The sequence below is a fragment of the Triturus cristatus genome, chromosome 7 (genome assembly GCF_964204655.1).
Source record: "Triturus cristatus chromosome 7, aTriCri1.1, whole genome shotgun sequence".
NCBI lineage: Eukaryota > Metazoa > Chordata > Amphibia > Caudata > Salamandridae > Triturus > Triturus cristatus.
The window spans coordinates 1,681,090,143-1,681,110,276 of NC_140590.1; the positions used below are offsets into that span (position 1 = coordinate 1,681,090,143).

The following is a 20,134-nucleotide window of genomic DNA, read 5'->3' on the forward strand; positions in this document are numbered from 1 at the left end:
ATGCAGGTGTTTTGTCCCATCCATGTAGAAAAACCTAGTTTGAATCTGTCAGGGGTGCTTCTGAACAGGTTTCTGAAAGTTTCACTGTTACTTATATGCTCCATGTGAAAGAGTTTAGCGCGTGTTGGAGTGTATGTGTGCAGTACACATGCAGCACTTTCTGGTAGGTGTATTGACGCGTCTATGAATATCGCTGTTTGGATAAAGTGCAAATGCCTCTTTTTGACTGTATTTGGGAGTGGTACGATGCAGTATGCAAGATGAGAGTATGCGGCTATCCCGGTGCACGCAAAGATGTGTAATCATTCGGAGTGTGTTGGGTTCTGTATGTGTGGTGCAGATAGGCAATTGTTCAATAACTAACTAAGGGTGGGTCTAAGGATGTAGGTTCTTAGGATGAATGTGTGAATGGCGCATGAGTGTATTTTTGCATCCCCTGCTAAGGGGCATAGGAGTGCTTCTTCACACCCCTTGTCAGGCAGGGGGCAAACCTAACCTTGTTTTACCTGCGGAACACTGAATGAAAGATGGTGGGAGGCAAAGTGTGCCTTCCCAGGCAAAGAGGACCAGCAAAGAGAAGACATGCTGGACCAGCAAGCCAACATTTTCATACTGGTGCTCAAACATAAGTCAGAACATCTCTGCCTGACGCACTCTGTATCAAATCTGCCAGCTCTTGCCCAGAAAGATGTTTCTCAACAACTTTCAAGTAAAGACTGTATCCACAAGAGACAGCTGCCGGCTCACTCTCTGAACTTCACTAACTTTCACAGCAGTCACCTCAGCACAACTGACTCTTCACAGCCTGATTGCTTCTCATTTTACATTGCGTCATGCACACATGGTTCGTAAGCCGCTGATTGACAAGCTTTCTGACCAATCATATGTTGGAATCACCTCACAAACCCTCTATTCACGTCAGCCATTCAGATGTAACAGGGAGGATTACAGCCAATCCAGTAGCTTCTCAATCACAACTGCCGATGACATCATACACCTAACTGAGCCTTACAATCTGCGCTTTGTACAGGAAACCGGTTTAATTGGAAGTGGTGAACAGCATCCTTTTTGGATTACCAAACTCCTGTCGATGGAGAAACACGTTTAAAAACACCCAAACAAGCTATACTCATTCATACTCATTAAATGGAGAAATGAAAACTTTTTGTTTTGTTTTCCTTCGCTTATACCAGCACTCAAATAACCGAGCTGACTGGGTAACTTGCAACAAATACTGTTTCCCATTCCAATGTGGTTGCTATACGATTTTGTCAACCTTTAATGGCTGTTCTGGATTTACCCAATCCAGAATAGATGCTCTGTCATCCTAAAAACACAAAATGGTGTCTTTGTTATTTCCCAGTCTATAACGAGTGCTTTTCAACAACTCAGAGAAATATCAGTAGAAATCTAACATGGCTGGTCTACAATTTCCCAAACCAAAATACCCGCTATATTGTTCTCTTGGTCAAAATCTTCTGATAGTCACTCGCTTTTAGGGGCATAACCACCCTAACTTCCCCTCTCTGGCACTTCAGAACACACAACCTCTCACAGAAGGATTGCAAAATGCTGGAAGAGTGTGCATAGGGAGGGACTGAGAGCATGAGGTAAGAGGGGAGGGTAGTACCAGTTCAGATGGTTACGGTGTTTTGTGAGGGGGGTAAGGAGGCTTTATGAAAGGCATGAGATGATCCACATGCTTGGCTCACAACACGTTTCCCTTGTCTCATACTCACCCTCCTCCCAGCCTCGTTGTTGTGGAGATTCATGAGGGCCCGACTGGAAAAGACCCCGCGGCTCCTTTCAGGATTATCTACAAAGCTCTGAGAAAAGGCAATCCCGTAGGAGAGGTTATCAGAGCAGCCGGACCACTGGAAGCCTGGCGAGGGAACGAAGAGAAAAGTCAGTCGAGGAAGAGCCTCACCTTCCTGTCCTGTGAATATGTAGTATTTTTAATCACAAACCCTGTTAGACCCTCCCCAAAGGATAACACTGAGCATTCATTCCCCAGGACTGTCACCTCCTTCCTGGACCTGGACATGTAAAGAACTCCCCTCTGAAGCTCAACAGCACTCTTTAGTCCTTAGATATGGAAAGTCTCAGCAGCAGAAACAGCCCTTTCTTGCTTGTCTTGAGCACGGTGCTGATGTAGGGAGGGCAAGCTCCTGGAACCTGTCCATTCCAATACAGTCTCCGTGAAACTTAGACTGTCCCACTATGTCCTGGTGCATTGTGTGTGGAGCCATGGGACACAGTACGACTGCCAACATGACAGAGCGGCGAAGAGAGGGATGCAGCTTCCACCACCTCCTCTGACACAGCATGGCTGGGCCACTGCTCCAGGGCGCAAGGGGCCTATTGGCTGTGGTGTGGGCATGCACCCTGAGGCTCATGTTTATCGTAGTGTTACTTTGCAAGGGCATCGCAACACTACAGTCAGATTTATAAAGCCACGCAGGGCCACCATGCGTGGCCCTGCCTGGCTTGATAAATCAGGAGTTATGCAAGGCAGTGCAAATCGCTGCCGTGCGTTACTCTGCCCCAGCGAGGTGTTCCATGGGTGGGGTGTGGGTGTTCCAGCGCATTCAGCCATCAATTTTGGTGCATTCCCAAATGTACTATCAGTGGTAGACCCCGGAATGTGTCAAAAATGCTAAACCTCCCCAGGGAAGGTGAAATGAGGAGACATATATGTATTTCTCCACATTTGTTCCTCTCCCTATGTTTTCTACATTCTGCAGAATATAGAGAAAGATGAAAATTCCTCCCAGGACTGTTTTTGTGCAGGAAGTTGTTCCTTCCTGCACAAAAACAATCCTGTTTACAATGCAGGCTCCCTTGCACCATAGTGCAAGGGTGTCTGTGTTGGCGCTGGGCAGCCAAAAGTGCACCAGCACTAGAAAAGGCCAGGAATGTGCACTATGTTGTTGAAAATACAGCACATTCCTGGCCGCGGCCGCTGTAGGTAAGAGCGGTGAGACCAGCTGAGAGGGGATTTCAAGAAACGACCGCGGGGGGAAATAAATAAATAATTAATTTTCCCCTCGTGGTTGTCTTTTGAAATCCCCCCTCCCCCCCCCCCACCTCGCCCCACTGCTCTTACCTGCAGCTGCCGCAGCTGCGCATTCCTGCACTTTCACGCAGCGCAGCAAGGCGACTTGCTGCGTTGCGCTGCGTGAAAGTATGACAAATATGCCCCTGAGTCTTTTTAATGGAGGAATAAGGACTGCTGCCTTTCACACGTAATGGTCCACACAAAAGCAAACAGCTCTCCGGGTTTGGCATTAATGTGCCAGCACACATAAACACAGATGATGTTTACATGAGTTACATGCACAAATACGGTCTACCACATCATAACAGCCCTACTGACTTTGACAGTGCTAGGGAAAAGTGGCAAAAAGTATTGCTTCCCTGGTAGAATGTATACAGGGAATACATATTTGACTTTGTTGAACAGTGTGACAATTGAGTGTACTTTTTAGATGTAAAATGGCCCATCCTGCATTCCTATAGAAGGCTGCATGATACACCAAACAGCCAATAGCATGAGGAGGCAAAGTGCTACTTCTGTGGGAGGAGCCAAAGCGTACTCCATTTATGTCAAAGAATAGGGAACAATATGTCTTGAGTACGGCTGGGCTGTCAAACCAGACCTAAGAATGGGGGACAGCTGCAGCTGCCTAGCCACTAAATTTCTGATTTCTGCAGAGAAGTGCAAGGCCTGTCCATTTTAAGGAATGGCAGCCCTACAGAGACCTGGTGATATTTTTTCTACCTCAAGGAGTGCAAGGGCCCTGCTAAAACTGCTTCTACTGCCCCACTAAAAGCTTAGAATCCTACCGGGAAGTGTTGATACTGCCCATTACATCTACCGCGGACCTGCTGGCGAATGCAGTAGATTTACCATCAAAAGCATAACATGACAGTCATGGTAGATGTGCCATTATCAATACTTATTTTGAGCCGGTGTTTACAGCTGGGGACCACTGGCACTTTTTAGAGGAGAATACACTTGGGGGTTTAAGACTTCTAGTGAATTAGTGAGAAAAGCATTTCGTTCCAATCAAAATGTTATTTTGCAAATGGTTCGAAATTTCGCATTGTCATTTAATTCTCTTTCAATCAATATTCTTAGAACATCAGAACTGTTCACTTGTTACTGCCGTTGAGAGCCAAGTGATATAGAATTAATGCGTATGGATATTAAAATGCACGTGTTGATGTTAACCTTAGAAGGTTAATGTCCTTGTTAGTTCATAAAATAAAGACCCCTGTCTTTTATAAGCGGTTTGGGTGCAACTCAATAATGTCTCCAGTAGATGGAACTATTATCAAGCAAAAGGCCAAAATCTTCCAACAAGAAATACTTTTAAAAAGATGAAACGTGGGGTGAGAGGAGACAGACAGGGAATTACTTTGTAATAATCGCCAACTGAGAATGACTAATGGCTGGGAAACTACGAGGCGGCATGCTGGCTGTTGCATCCGGGCCTCGGGTTTCCACGGTTTCTCAAGCTGTGATCAAGGCGTCACGCGCTACCTTGAATGTAAAGACTAGCACAGCGCAGTTGCGTCACGGCCTCGTTTAAAGGGGGGGGGGGGGACTTCTGCTCTTATGGCGAGGAATTGCCCGCCATATTGTGAGATCCCCTCCGGCCTCGAGGGCTCACAGTGCCACTACCAAAGTGAGAACCACATCCGTAACCCCCAAAATAATCAATGGTCCTGACGTGCTGGGAGTTTACTTCCTGTGCATCAAGTGCTCGGTTTGTTTTCCCTTCCTATGACCCCCAGGGCACGGATGACCTACCTGGCAACAGGGGTGTAGCTTGGTCAGTATGATAAGGGGGGGTGGAGGGCGGGGTGCTACCGATTTCCCAACAATCACGCTGGGACATCTTGTTAAAATACATTTTATGAGAAGCAGGACATGAGGGGGGCTTAATTGGCAGTGGGGTAGAGAGAGGCGTGCGGATTGTTAAGTGTACTTAAACGCAATATTTTTCCAACTAATCAAACTTGTTTAAGGCCTTCATAATATAGACGAGTGCGTGTGTTTTTTGTGTGTGGAAATGTAAAGTTCCCAGAGGAGATCCAACAGACACTTTACATTACCCGACTGAAAGCCCTTGTACCCAACTATTTCCTACAGAATACATTTTTAGGGGGGGTGGGTGTAACACCCCAAACATCCCCCTGGAGCCACGCCCCTGCCTGGGCAGGGAAAACCAATGACTGATAGACAAGTGTTTCTATTTACATCTGTATTTAGGGTGGGGCGATCATAGTTGTGATATGATGACCAAGTGGCCAGACGGACAATCAGAAGAAGGGTTTCCACTGGTGGATACATTGTGGTTTCTCTACTTCTAACTGGAGTGGCTGAACCGTCCGGTTGACGGGTTCGCCATCTGCCTTTTCTGGTAGACGTCCTGCACCTTCTGGCCAGTACACGAGTGCCTAGTCTGGAAGCGCTCTCTGACAAACCCCACCCTATATCCCCTTCTCAGTCATACAGTTTTCCAGCTCAGTCACTGGCTGGTCAGGTACCTTCTGGGCTGACTCCGCGCACCTTACGGTCACACCCACATTTTTCCAGCTCGCTGCGCGTGCAGGCCCGCGTCACTGCAAATGCGACCCCGGCTGAGGCCATGGCGTGGACAAAGGCTGACTCCCGCGTGCCTGCAGGAACAAGAGAGAGACCAAGTTTACTTTCCAAAACTGATGCAACAATGCAAAGTGCTTGAAGATGCTGCTTCTGGCTTGGTCCCTCCCTGAGGGGGACTTGCTTTCCTTCCACTTTAAAAAACGCCTGCGCCTTCAAGAACTCACCTTGCATAATGAGCTTCCCGAAGACCTGCACCCCATCCAGGGTGGAGCAGTTCCATCGTCTATTATAGAACTGGTGCTGGCACTCCTCGATGGCCATCTCTGCGCCCCGCTTGACCGACTCCATGGCCTCCACCTGCCGCCGGCACAGCTGCAGCTGCCCATCCGTCAACCCTTTCAGTTGGCTGCAGATGTCGCGGTCCCGCAGTGCGCGTAGGGAGGGCTGCTTGGCCATGTACCTATGAGGTACAGCAAAAGGCTGGGTTAGCGAATACAGAGCCCTGATGAACCCACCCTTGATGCAAACATCAAACAAATCCAGAGGAAGTAACTCAACCCACGTCCACAAGTAGTGTTCACTGGTCTTAGCGGGGGAACATGAAACCCATACATGAAGACGGTGGTCCAAAAAGGATAAGGCGTGCTTCCCCACTTGCCACTCCATCCAAGTTAAAACTTTTTTTCTAAAGGAGGCCTTATCAGTGACAGAGATATGAACTGCTTTAAGAGTCACAGATTGCTTTTAAGATCAATTTTCAAAAGGAATACAAGATCAGGGGCGGAGGTCTGCTGTCCGATGGCGGCATTCATCCCTGCAGCCAGAGGCATTCAAAGGCAATCACAAAATGCCTCCTGGTTCATTAATATGCACGACCGAGGATGTGTTATGTCCTCCTGCGAGTGTAGATTTTGGAAACAACGGGCCCGATTCACAGAACTAACTTAAGACAAAATCCTAAACTTACTACCATTTTGGTATTCACAGAAGGCACTTACTCATTTTGGTATTCACAGAAAGCACTTACTCATTTCGATATTCACAGAAGTTAGGAGTCCTAACTTTAGGACTCCTAAATGCCTTCTGTGAATACCGAAAGTCTTAAAGTTAGGATTTTTCTCAGTTTAGGAGTAGTAAAGTTAGGAGTCCTAACTTCTGTGAATACCGAAATGAGTAAGTGCCTTCTGTGAATACCGAAATGAGTAAGTGCCTTCTGTGAATACCGAAATGAGTAAGTGCCTTCTTTGAATACCAAAATGGTAGTAAGTTTAGGATTTTGTCTTAAGTTAGTTCTGTGAATCGGGCCCAACTTGATTAGTCCCATCACAAAATGTATCCTTGTTCACAAACCAGTGGGTGTTTATTTTTTAACCTAGTGTTCTGCAAAGAATGTTCTGTACCTTAGACTCCTAATTAGAACAACAAACTAGTTATCCACTGGAATCCACTTCTATTTTGAGTTACCCAACCATGATCTAGGCAAATACCAAAGCTCTCCATAAACACAGAACTATAGGAGGCATTTAACCTTTGTAGAAAGAGAACACCAAAGCCATCCATTAAAGGCAACACAGTCATCCTCTGCAAGAGATATTGAACCAACAGAAGGGAAACTCACACGTCATCTTAAAGTTAGCTCGACCCACTTTTTCAGATAAACATGCAAGACATTGCTGAAAGTGACCTCAACTGGTGGTGCTCAACATACATGCACATCACCCCAAATCAACCAGTCTACATAAGGGGTTCTCAACCAAACACCTAAACCACCCATCCATCCATGTAAATCACAGATGAGGAGGGGACCCAGCCTGCCTCCATGGAAACTCGCGCAGCGTTCACAAGTCATCTCACCCTACCGCAGGAAGGAGTACCCGCAGATCTACAAAGAAACCTACAAACCACTATTGAGAGCCAACTGATCGCAAGTCTGGGGTACTCTAGCACCCTTTAAAGTCTGGATTCAATCGAGAGCATCGACTCAGCCCACTTTTTAAAATGTTTCTCAAGCAACCCCTAGGGAAACAGCCAAAGATTCTGTGAGATTTATTTCACTACTCTTTTGCAAAGGGTGCCTCAATGATCTACAGAACAACAAATACCCATTTAATCCTTTAAAAACAATGGAAACCATCCTGCAGGCAAACACACAGATCCTCCACAAGTGTGATCTTAATGCCTATATTCAAGGAGTATTCAACCAACAACCAAAGAAACAACCAAACCACACAGAAGAGTGAATTAACACCCTTTGTAAAAGTGCACTAAACCAACGTGTAAGAGAAACGCTCAAAACATCCATGAGAGTAAACTTAACCCGATTCTATGATGCATATTCAACCACCCTCACAGAGGTACCAAAGCTTCAATGAGAGTCGACTGAAACGCGTCTCAAAAGGTGATACTTAACCGCCTTATTGAGAAAACCTGCAAACTACCCATAAAAGTGAATTCAACTCCTTACTACTAAACCTATGTGGAAACACACCAAAGAACGTCTATGAAAGTCAATTAAACTCACTTTAAAAGTGATAATTAGCCAGCTTATGAAAAAAATCCGCAAACAATCCTGGCAACCTACCTAAATATGGCATAGTCAAATTACTCAGTGAAACAGTACACCCATATTAAAAGTCACTTCATTCCACTTCTGCAAGGGATATGCAGCCAGCTTCCATGGAAACACAAACAGTCCATGAAAGGTTACTCGCTTCCTTTTCCAAGAGCTGCTCAATCAACCAAGAAAGAAATATTCAAACAGTTCACACCAACAAAGACTAACTAACCTAGAACATAATCAGCCAAATTATCCATCACAATTACTTCAGTGAACTTCTGCTAGGCATGCTTGTCGATACTCTAGGCCAGTGGTTCCCAAACTTTTGACTCCTGAGGGCCCCTATTAAGCCGGGGACCCCCAAGCAAGTGGTACTATTTAAATTTCAAACATTAAAACAGTAATTCACAAAAAATACACTAACAAGTGAACACCAAGCAAATACTCAAATTACTAAATATTTTATTTGTTTATATTGGAAAAAAATGCGAAAATCAAAAAATGTTAACGGGAAGGTTGGTGCTGCATCTCGGTGACTAACTTTTCAATGTTTGGTTTTATTTCGCGGTACGAGGCTCCTGCTACTGCCAGGGCCAGACTGGAAACCCAAAGCAGCCCTGGCAAATGTTGTCAAACCAGTCCTCGTACGGTGCACACCAAGATTACGATTGTAACTTATGAACTGCACAGTACCACAGAGCTATGCACATAAAATACTGTTTCTTTAAATGCATGGTACACATTCTTTGCAGCAGGCATGTGTCCTACCTTAGACCAGACAAAACTCCCATCTCCCTCCAGCAGGTACATTAATCATTGGAGTGATCTTGACGCTTTTATTATTGCCTGAAATCTGCTGATTATACAAGGAACTTTGCAGTGCTTTTACAACTGCTGCCTGCGAACCCCCTGGGAATGCGTCACGGACCACAGTTTGGAACCACTGCTCTAGGCTTTCTATTCCATAAGAGATAGTTCAACCGTCTTCCACAATGACTACTCAACCAACCTAGAGGCAGAAGACACAAATCATCAATGAAAAGCAAATCATTACAATAATTCAAGGAGTTATTACCCAGCATATGAGGAAATTCCCATACACTCCTAAAAAGCCAGCAGGAGCACCTTTTACAAGTATGCAACTAACGTACTTGGAACCGCAAATGTCATCTAAGAGAGTCACTCTAACCACCTTTACAAGGGGAACTCAACTAAACTACTTATAAGCACTTATAAAAACCAACCATCCTTGAGAATGAGCTGCGCCCAGTTTTGCAATGGATACCCAACCAACCTCCAAGGGAGCACCCAGACCCCCACAAACTGAATAGACCCATAAGAAACACTCAACCAAACATGGGAGTAAATCCATGTCTACAAGTGGAACTCCACCAACCAGAAAAAAATTACCTAAACTGTTAAAAGAGTCACTTTAACTACCAGCCACATGGGGTACTCAACTAACTTTAAGGAAGCACCCAACCTATTAAGGAGAATTAAATGAAACAAGTATACTTAACTAATATATAAGTTCACACTCCGCACTTTGCACTGTAGCTAGCTCAGCCCACTGCTATAATGCAGTCTGTTTGAAGACACCACACAACAAGTGCCAGAAATACCAGTTAGAAAATCCAACGGCAAACTCTACTCTAGGCAAATACCAAAACTATAACATAACATAGAAGATAGTGACAGTCATTTATACCAATGTTGGCAAGTGGTACTCACCACCTTTATCATCATCGTTGAGAGAAATGTTAATGAGCACTAAACCAGTCTATAGAGAAACACACAAACAATACATGGGAGTCAACAAGTTCATTTGTATAAGTTAATCAACAAGCCTGCAGAGAAATACGCAAATAACAAATAGAAGAGTGCACTCCAACATTAAGGATATTCACCACAACTAACCTCTGCAAAGCTTGCGCGGACAATTTCCAGGGAAACACCCAATCATCCATGAGAACAACTCAGTGCACTTTCACCAATGACACCTACCTAAAGAAAAACTCAGGTACCATTGTTAAAGGAAAGCCATCTTATCCATTTTCTAGATAGCGTCTTCAAACCACAAATGTAGGAGTAAGTCCAACGTTCTTCTACACGGGGTACTCAGCAACTCTTTTGGGAACTACCCACACATCAGCATTATCTCACCCATTACAAGACTAACGGGGACACCAAAACCACAGATGAGATTCAACTTGTCCTTCTTCTAGTAAGGTACTTAATCAACCTACAGTGAAGCACTCAAAGCATCAGGGAAAGGGAACACCACAACTAGCCACAAGAGTCAACTCAATCAATTTCCACAAAGCACATCCAACCAACCTTCAGAGGAAACTGCAACATCCTTCATGGGAGGCAACTGGATCCATTTCTGCCAACCAATATAAAACATACAGCACATCAATAGATGTCAAGTAAATCCATTATACAAGCATTATTTAACTCACCCTATCCGTCCCACAGCATTGACTGTAGTCAAGTCGAGCCATCTAACTAAGAGTTACCAACATATGCGGAAATTGATAAACTCATGGGAGTCGCTGAACTCACTTTCATGAGAGGTTCTCAACAGCCTGCTGGGAAACCCCAAACTATCCATGAAAGTCAGTTCAGTGCAATCAGCAGAGGAGAAGACAACCTTTACCCATGAAGCATCACTCATGAAGCAACCCAGTAGAAGTTACTTAGCACATTAGAGTGCAAAAAGGCATACCTAAGCAGAGGAAATAACCAGCAACAGCAGCAAAGTTTAAGCCAGGTTAGAGGGGAAACTAGTCCCCTAAGGGTTGAGTAGTCCTTGGCCAACCCCAAAAAAGTGTACTTAGGCATGTAGAAGATAAACTACCTCTAGTACAAAAGAAGTGCAGTGATACTTTTGGTGATGGGATTTCATCAAGGATCCTGTATAGGGGGAAAGCTCCTAACTCGTCTGCAGAGTTGGGATCTAGATAACTTAGAGGGAAAGAGCCCGCCATTTCACGAGAAATCCTGAATGAACCAGCACCGTGGAGGTGTTAGTCATCCTACAGAGGGGGTAGCTCATCATGAGAGATACACTTTCATCCTCAGCAGAGCGACTTGGCCAACCTGGAGCAGAAACATATCCCATATCCGAGGTGGAGGCCACCCTAGAAGAGAGGGTGTACAGGCCTGAAGGAGGAAAGCATGCACTAAGACAAAACATACCACCTGGCCAAGTAAAAGTAGGTATTGCATATGAACATTAGACCCTGGAAATTGTACAGCGGTCAGCAGTGTAGCTCATCTCAGTCGATAGGACGTATCCATGACGTGGAGTAAAATGCTCAACCAAAATGTGACGTTTCTGTCAAACTACATCCTCAAATGTGGTGGACTGAGCCATCTTCAAACAGGAGGGATGGGTGGTTGCCCTTTCACATAGATGAGCTGAAGCTACTGCAGCAGAAAAGTTATTTCAACAGAAAAGAGAACAGAGTAAATGCAGCTAAATGCAGATAATGCAGTTCAGGCAACCTCAAGAGAAACAGAGTATTCCCACCAATCCACTTGATTCATGCCAGGATGACGGTGGGTATCTATAGGGCAGTCAATAGCCAACAATCTTTAGCTGCTGAGTATGAGGAGGAAAAATACAGTGAAAGCGCCTTGGAACCGGCCTCACCCCATCCCCATTGTTTCAGTCAACAAACTGCTGAATACATCTCACCACAGGACTGTCAACAAACCTACCATCCCATCTTAACCTAGAGCACTCAATAAACCTTTAACTCTACAATATCAAAGCGCACTCAACAAATCTACCGACATACCCCAGTGTAAAGAATCAACGAACCTCAACGCACCTCATCACTGTCTGCACAGCAAACCTCGCAGTACATCCCACCATCGGCGACTCAAACCTCTGTCGGTCCAACTTAGGGCACGCAACAGTCTTTCAGGCTACTACACTGCAGCCCACTCAATAACTCTTCAGAGGCGACTTAAGAAACCCCTCAACCTACCTAATCACTGCAGAAGCAATCAACCTTGCAGTACAATTTGCGTCAGTGAATTCAAGCCTCTCAACCAATTTCATCTTGGGACACTTAACAAACCTCTTGGTCTATGGAACCACAGACCACGTCATGCATCAATTAACATAACTCATTCTAATACACTCAACAGACCTCTACACCACCCTCGTGTAACATCCAACAATATTGACTTCTGAATGCATCACACTCTAGGGCACTCAACCCTCAACCTCTCTCGTCTGAGCAGATGCAACAAATGTCTCAATGTAACTCACTGTAGGGAACTGAACAAATCTCTCAATACACTTCATCGACAAAGACTTAAAAACCCTTCAACCCTCATGATCTAAGGACATGTAATAATGATCAAATATCACTAGTCAGAGGGAGCTCAACAAACCTCTTAATCCGCTATATCCAAGACTCAAATCAATAACCCCATTCCACCCTATCACAGCAGACTAAGCAAACTCATAGCCTGATGGGACACTGTTGTGGAAAGAATCATTCCAGCAGGAGCCATTACACAGAAGCTACCACTGGAAAGTCCCACTGAGAGAGCCAGAGTCACGGGAGCGAATGAATACCCCAGTGTAAGTGGGAATTAAGGATGTGAGTGGGGGAACTATACACCCCAGCAAAGGAACAACCAGTTCAGTGCTTAGCAAGTCTTCCTTTGGTGGGACACCAGGAAAGTTCATGTTGGGGTCCATCCGAAGGGGAAGACTAAGCCCTTCCCTGGGAGTAACTGTCAAGGGTCACCTCTTCCCAAAGAGGGACACTCAGCTCTTACCAGTTAAGAAGGGTCACCTCTTCCCAGTGTGGAATGCCGAGCTCTTCCCAGGGAAGAATGCTCACCTCTTCCCATGGAGGAATGCTCAGCTTTTCTCAGGGTGGAATGCCCAGCTCTTACCAGGGAGGAAATGTCACCTCTTCCCCGGGTAGAAAGCTCATCTCTTTCCAGGGAGTAATGCTCACCCCTTCCCAAGGGACGAGCTTGCTCAGCTCTCCCCAAGGGGATTGGAACGTTCATCTCTTCCGAAAGAACAGGAACGTTCAGCTCTTCTCAAGGCACAAGCATGCTCAGCTCTTCCCGGGGAACTGGAATGCTCAGCTCTTCCCAGGGGACTGGAATGCTCAGCTCTTCCCATGAGATTGGAACGCTCTGCTCTTCCCAGGGGACTGGAACACTCAGCTCTTCCCAGGGGAGTGGAACGCTCAGCTCTTCCCAGGGGAGTGGAACGCTCAGGCCCTTAAGACAGTCAAGAGGAGACCATCCCACCCTTCTCAGGGAGGAACCCTCAGCACCTTTATGAAGGTCTTAGATGGTCCCCTTGGAAATTGACTAGCGCTGGGCTCCTAGCAATGAGATACCCAGTCATGGTGTAAGCTGGATTGGGGTGGGCTTTGAGACTTGCAGATACTCACATCCAGGAAACTGACTGCGATGATGGTGAGACCAACACTAGGGTGAAGACGACAACATACAAGATCCTCATTGTGCTGTCCGCCTTGGACGTATGCAGCGCGGGTACCCTCTGAAGGACGTACGACGACGATGCACCCAACCACCAGGCACACGCTGGCACAGGCACCACCTTCCAATGGGTGGAGAGCGATTGGCGTTCCATAGCCCTCGCCGAAACAAGACCTTCCTTCATGTGCTAGAGTCTTCTTCTTGTGGAGAGAAATTGACCAGACACAACGACCCTTAGAATGAGGAACTCCGAGCAGATCTGTCCCCCATTACTTAAAACATGATGAGGTAGGACTGATCAGTAGTCAATAGAAAGTCTGCGCCTCTAATTGAGGGGGGGGGGGGGGGGGGGGGTAAAACAAAACCCAAGGACTCCGGCTCCAAAAGTTCCAAGCTGAGTCAAATTCTTTCAAACCGTTTAGAATCCAATAATGAGATTAGTAAAAAAAAAAAATAGAAGAACCGTCTTTCTGCCACAATGCTCTCGACTTTTACCCAGTTCTGCACTTGCTGTTGGACAGCTGACCCTTTTTTCATTGACAGCGCGCTCGAAATCACCTTTTCTGAACCGCTCCCCAGCAAATTATTGCTTTTTGTTACTTCTTCGTCATCTTTTCAAATAAAAAAAAGACAAAAACTAAAGCAAATCAAAGGTGGCGCGTTGATTTCCATCGCCTTCTATGACAAACTAAGACCAGCTGAAGACGCGTGGCTGTAGTTTGAGGGGGGTTCCCCCCCCCAAATACTTCCTTCAAGAAGTCCCTCACAAAGTGCTCGGAGAGTCCCCGCAAGGTTGGGGGCGTCACGCCTTGTGCGGTTCCAGTGGCTTTGACTCCTGAAACTTGTCCAATGTCTTTGTCCATCGAAGAACCCAACACGACTTAGTGGCGCCCCAACAGCTGTCCCTTTGACCCCCCCACGATATGTCACGGGGTAAGGTCGTCTAGCGCTGGGACACTCGGCGTTGACAGTGGCACTGTGGTCGAGTGTCTGATGGTTCGACCCATGAGAATGCCCTTCCCACTCCCATCATGCGCCCCTAGCCCCCCCACCCTCCTCCTTTCACGGCCCCTTCTCCTTTTGGCGCCACCGGCCTTTAAGATTCCTCGTATTATATGGCGTCGGCCTCATGGAGACGGCAAACACGCCAGCCTGCGTCCCCTTCCAAGCGCGGTGCCCTGTGCCGTCATTGGAAGGGCCTCTCGGGGAGCCGGGGCATGCACTGCTGCTGATTCGGGGCCTCTAGGCGAGGGGGCCCGGTGGGGGGTGGGGGGCCACTCCAAAACTGAAAGATGGTCATTACCGCCTGGCTGTGCGAGGCAGGTGGTGCAGTCTAGGTACACGCAATAGAACACTTTACAACCGCACTGATATTCCTTGGTTCAGTGGAGAAGGTGAAGAGGGGGCCTCACCTCTCGCATTTCTCACAGATATGTTTTCAACTTGGGCTGAATGAGGCCCCATTCAAGGGCAAGCGGGCTGCCGAAAAATTCGGGGGGCCCTGCACCGTAGAGCCTGCGCCACACCTCTGCCTTGGTGTGGGCCTGTCCTTGCCACACAGAAGATCACTTGTCCATGACGTGCTATTGCCTCACCTGTGTTCTTGACATGTTGCTGCTACTGACATGTTACTGCCTCACCTGTGTTCTTGACCTGTTACTGCCTCACCTGTGTTCTAGCAAAAACAACAGTTGATGGACAGAATGCAGACCAATGTCATACATTCACCCCAGTACAGAGATCTGGGCCTAAATCCATCGTTTGTTTGCTCACCATGCCGTTCCAGTTTGAACCCAGCCATATGCAAATCAGTCTTGACCCTGTGCCTCATGGGTACAGTCCAGCCCGAACTGCTAAGCCAGGTCCCCCATGGACTGGAAGCAAGCATCCTAGGACCGGTTTCGGGGTGTCTGGGGTGGTGGAGTGAGCTAATGAATGACGATGGATTAAACCCAGATCAGTTGACTGGGGGTGAGTGTTTGATTTGCTCAAGCGCTCCGTCCATCATCCCCTTTGGTATCGCTTTGTTCGCCCTAAGTTGGCAGGGTATGCCCAGAAGTGGGTCCTTTGCTCACTTTGCCACTGGATTCAAGATAGCCTGGCTGATGAGGGTTATGAACCCGAAACCAGTCCCAGGATGCTTGTTTCCAGTCCAGGGAAGACATGGCTTGGCAGTTCGGGTTGGACTGTTCCCATGCGGCACAGGGTCAGACTGATTTGCATATGGCCGTGTCTGAACTGGGGTGGTGGAGTGAGCTAAAGAATGATGATGGATTAAACCCAGATCAGTTGACTGGGGGTGAGTGTTTGATTTGTTCAAACGCTCCGTCTATCATCCCCTTTGGTATCGCTCACCTGTGTTCTTGGCATGTTGCTGCTTATTGACGTGTTATGGCCTCACCTGTGTTCTTGGCATGTTGCCACTATTGACATGTTATTGCCTCACCTGAGTTCTTGGCATGTTGCTGCTATAGGCGTGTTGTTGCCTCACCTGAGTTCTTGGCATGTTGCCACTATTGACGTGTTATTGCCTCACCTGAGTTCTTGGCATGTTGCCACTATTGACTTGTTATTGCCTCACCTGAGTTCTTGGCATGTTGCTGCTATTGGCGTGTTGTTGCCTCACCTGTGTTCTTGGCATGTTGCTGCTATTGGCGTGGTGTTGCCTCACCTGTGTTCTTGGCATGTTCCTGCTCTTGCCATGCTGCGCCTCACTCAAGGTGTTGGTACCCCTCCTCACCAATGTTTGAGTGCTCCCTTCACCCATGTTCTGGGTGCACTTACCCCGCTGTGTCTGTGATGCGTTCTTCCACCAATCAATCAATCAGACATTTGTAGAGCACACTAATCACTCATGAGGGTCTCACGGCGCTGAGGGGAGGAGGGAGTGCAGCTACTGCTCGAACAGTCAGGTCTTGAGATGTCTCCTGAAGGTCAGCAGGTCCTGGGTCTGTCGCAGGTGGGTGGGGAGGGTGTTCCATGTCTTGGCGACGAAGTAGGAGAATGATCTACCGCCGGTGGTCATCCTGTGAATGCGTGGAACGTTGGCGAGGGCGGCGGAGTGAAGCTGGCAAGTCGGGGCTTAGAAGGTGAGTCGTTGGTTGAGGTATACTGGTCCGGTGTTGTGAAGTGCCCTGTGAGCGTGGGTGAGGAGCTTGAAGGTGATCCTCTTGTTGACTGGGAGCCAGTGCAGGTCTCTCAGGTGAGCTGTGATGTGGGTGCGGCGGGGGATGTCGAGGATGAGGCGTGCGGAGGCGTTCTGTATGCGTTGTAGTCTTTTCTGGAGTTTGGCCGTGGTTCCTGCGTAGAGGGCGTTGCCGTAGTCCAGTCTTCTGCTGACGAGGGCCTGGGTCACCGTCTTTCTGGTTCCGATGGGGATCCATCTGTAGATCTTGCGTAGCATGCGGAGGGTGTTGAAGCAGGCGGAGGAGACGGCGTTGACTTGCTGGGTCATTGAGAGCGATGAGTCCAGGATGAACCCCAGGTTGCGTGTGTGGTTGGTTGGTGTCGGTGCGGATCCCAGTGCGGTCGGCCACCAAGAGTCGTCCCAGGCGGAGGGGGTGGAGTCAAGGAAGAGGACCTCTGTCTTGTCCGAATTTAGTTTCAGGCGACTGTTCTTCATCCAGTCGGTGACGGCCTTCATTCCTTCGTGGAGGTTGGTTTGGCGGTGGCAGGGTCCTTGGTGAGGGAGAGGATCAGCTGGGTGTTATTGGCATAAGAGACGAAGTTGAGGTTGTGTGATCGGACGATGTTAGCGAGCGGTGCCATGTAGACGTTAAAAGGGTTGGGCTGAGGGATGATCCTTGGGGCACGCCGCAGGTGATCTTGTTGGCTTCGGATCGGAATGGAGGGAGGCAGACCCTCTGGGTTCTGTCGGTGAGGAAGGAGGTGTTACAGTCCAGGGCTTTGTCGCCGATCCCTGCGTTGTAGAGACGTGTACGTAGGGTGTGGTGGCAGACAGTGTCGAAGGCGGCCGAGAGGTCCAGGAGGATGAGGGCTGCGGTTTCATCATTGTCCGGCAGGGTCCTGATGTCGTCTGTGGCAGCGATGAGGGCGGTTTGGTGCTGTGGTTGCTGCGGAAACCGGATTGGGACAGCTGCAGGGTGTTCTCCTCGAGGAAATGGGTCAGTTGCCTGTTGACGATCTTCTCGATGACTTTTGCCGGGAACGGGAGCAGGGAGATGGGGCCGGAATTTCTTGAGGTAGGGCAGGGGTCGGATGGTGAGCTGGAGTGGATGGTGTTTATGATTTTGATGGTGCCGTCGTTGACGTGGGTCCAGGAGAGCAGGACGTATTTTGGGGCCACGTGTTCGTAACAATTTTGAATTTTATCACACCATGTTTGTGCTAAGTGTAGCTCACATGATGCCAAACATTCAGAAACGGATTTCACACACAGATTACATATGTCTTTTTCATGGGCGTCCACAGAAATATTTCAAGGGGGGGGCTAACCTGGCAAATGATGGAGCGTGGCTAATGTTAATCAATATGGGCGGGGCTAAAATGGCAGACAATCAGGATCGGGTAATGCTCAGGCCAAGCTGAGAAAAAAAGTGGTGAATTCTGCATTTGAAACGGGACAACAATTAGAGAACACATGAACCCTAAAATTACCCCCATGGCCCCTTAAATCTCATACATTCCCTGATTCCTAAAATTAGCCCCCTGGCACCCCAAAACCCATAACCGCCCTGACCCCTTAAAATTGTCCCCGAGGGGGCGTGGCTTGCAGCCGAGCAAGATGGCCGCAGCCTAGTTGGGCTCCGAGGGTGAGATCGGCTCCCCTGACATCCGTGTAATATCCGAGCGGTAATCCGGCTCCAAGGTCCCAGTATCGACGGCGGAACCGAAGCGGCACCGAACGATCCGACTCCGAAGTTTCTCCGCCGCCCTGGGTGCGAGCAGCGAGGTCCGAAGATCCGAGGCCTGCGCCGGCGCGGGAAGCCGGGGCCTCGAGTGACGGAGGTGCCCCGATCGGAGCCGGGCGGGCTCGGAGGCTGTCTCCGGGGCGGAGGCGGCGTGTTTGCGGCCCCGGGCGGACCCGCGCCTGAGCGACGGTGCGAGGCCCACGCGACGCTGCTGTGAGTGACCCTGCGGAGGTGGCGCAACCGCGCACCGCGATCCTGATCGACCCCTGCTGCACGGAAGGGCCGACGAAGTGGAACCGAGGTGCTGCCATCCTGCGCTGGTCGGGACTCGAGGCTGCCTGGCTGCCCTGCTACCACGGGCGGAGGCGGCGCGGCGCCGGCCGACCCTAGCCGGAGCTGCCCGGACGCCCAGGCCGTGCACAACGAGACCCGGTGAGTGGCGGCCTGCCTCGGCGCTGAAAGCCGGGGCCTTGAGTGAAGGAGATGCCCACGATGGACGGCGGCCGTCTCTGAGGCGAAGGCGGGGTGTCAGCGGCCTCTGACCAGCCGTTACCCAAGTGGAGAGGTGAGGACAGTAATATATCGCAGCGAGTGGCCCTGCGGAACAGTACTAATCGGGCCCGGTGATCCTTGTTCGCCCCCGGCTGTGGGGCTCATCGTGTGTACCGGAGGGGGGGTGCTGCCCGCCCTGGCTGGCTGTAAAGGGGCAGTGCGCCCGCCTGTTGCCGAACTCCTCCGAGACCTGGGTGCTTCGTGGGGTTGCCTGAGCCGGACGCTCCCCAGTCGACGAGGGCCATTCACCTGCGCATCAGTGGCGAGCGAGAGGGAGAAGGCCACCGGCCGCGACTATGAGCGGGAAGGGGCCCAAGGGGAACTCGCAGGGCAGACTTGACAAGTTCGCCTATAATAAGGACTCCTCCGCGACGCCTGACCGTGGCGGGCGCAATGAGAAGATGGCGACGGACAAGGAGATGCCTAAAGTAACGCTGGAAGACATCATGGCTGCCCTGGCGCAAGTACAGACGACGGTGGGGTCCATCTCCACGGATGTGTCCCTTCTCCGAGCGGACTTCCACAAAATGTCTGCCAGGATTGCGGATGTTGAGCAGGTGACAGAGACGCTAACGAAAGACACGAGTTGTCTCCTACAGAAGGTATCCCAGCTGGAGGCGGACAACAAGCGCATGGCGGCCAGGCTGGATGATCAGGAGGGGCGTTCTCGCCGCAACAACGTGCGCATTACAGGGATCCCCGAAAGCGAAGGCCACCCAGCCATGGACCTCTATATTGAAGACTTGATCAAGTCCAAGTTGCAACCCAGGGGCCTATCCGCCTTCTTCTCGGTGGAGCGCGCCCACAGGGTGCCCGGCGGCCGACCGCGGGTGGGTGCGCCCCCGCGGCCCGTCCTGGCCCGCCTGTTCAATTTCCGCGACAGGGATGCCATTCTTCAGGCGGCGCGGGTGGCGCCACCCATCCGTCTCCAGAACTCCACAGTGTCTTTCTTCCCGGACTATACGGCGGCGGTGGCGGCCCAGCGCCGCAGTTTCCTGGAGGTCAAAAAGAAGCTGAGGGCCCGGGAACTTCCCTACGCCATGCTCTTCCCGG

At 49.2% G+C, this 20,134-nt stretch overlaps 1 protein-coding gene across 1 annotated transcript in view; it reads right to left on the bottom strand.

Moving 5' to 3' along the window:
- The window catches only part of LOC146812702 (protein Wnt-4-like), a 38,710-nt gene extending 25,000 nt beyond the window's left edge, over positions 1–13,710 (bottom strand). The window contains exons 1-4 of the mRNA XM_085614614.1: positions 13,610–13,710; positions 5,839–6,074; positions 5,557–5,688; positions 1,740–1,882 (exon numbers count right to left, since the gene is read on the bottom strand). Of these exons, the coding sequence (XP_085470740.1) occupies positions 1,740–1,882; positions 5,557–5,688; positions 5,839–6,074; positions 13,610–13,680 (582 nt within the window). The 5' untranslated portion in view covers positions 13,681–13,710. The remainder of the gene's footprint in view (positions 1–1,739; positions 1,883–5,556; positions 5,689–5,838; positions 6,075–13,609) is intronic.
- Positions 13,711–20,134: the final 6,424 nt, after the last annotated feature.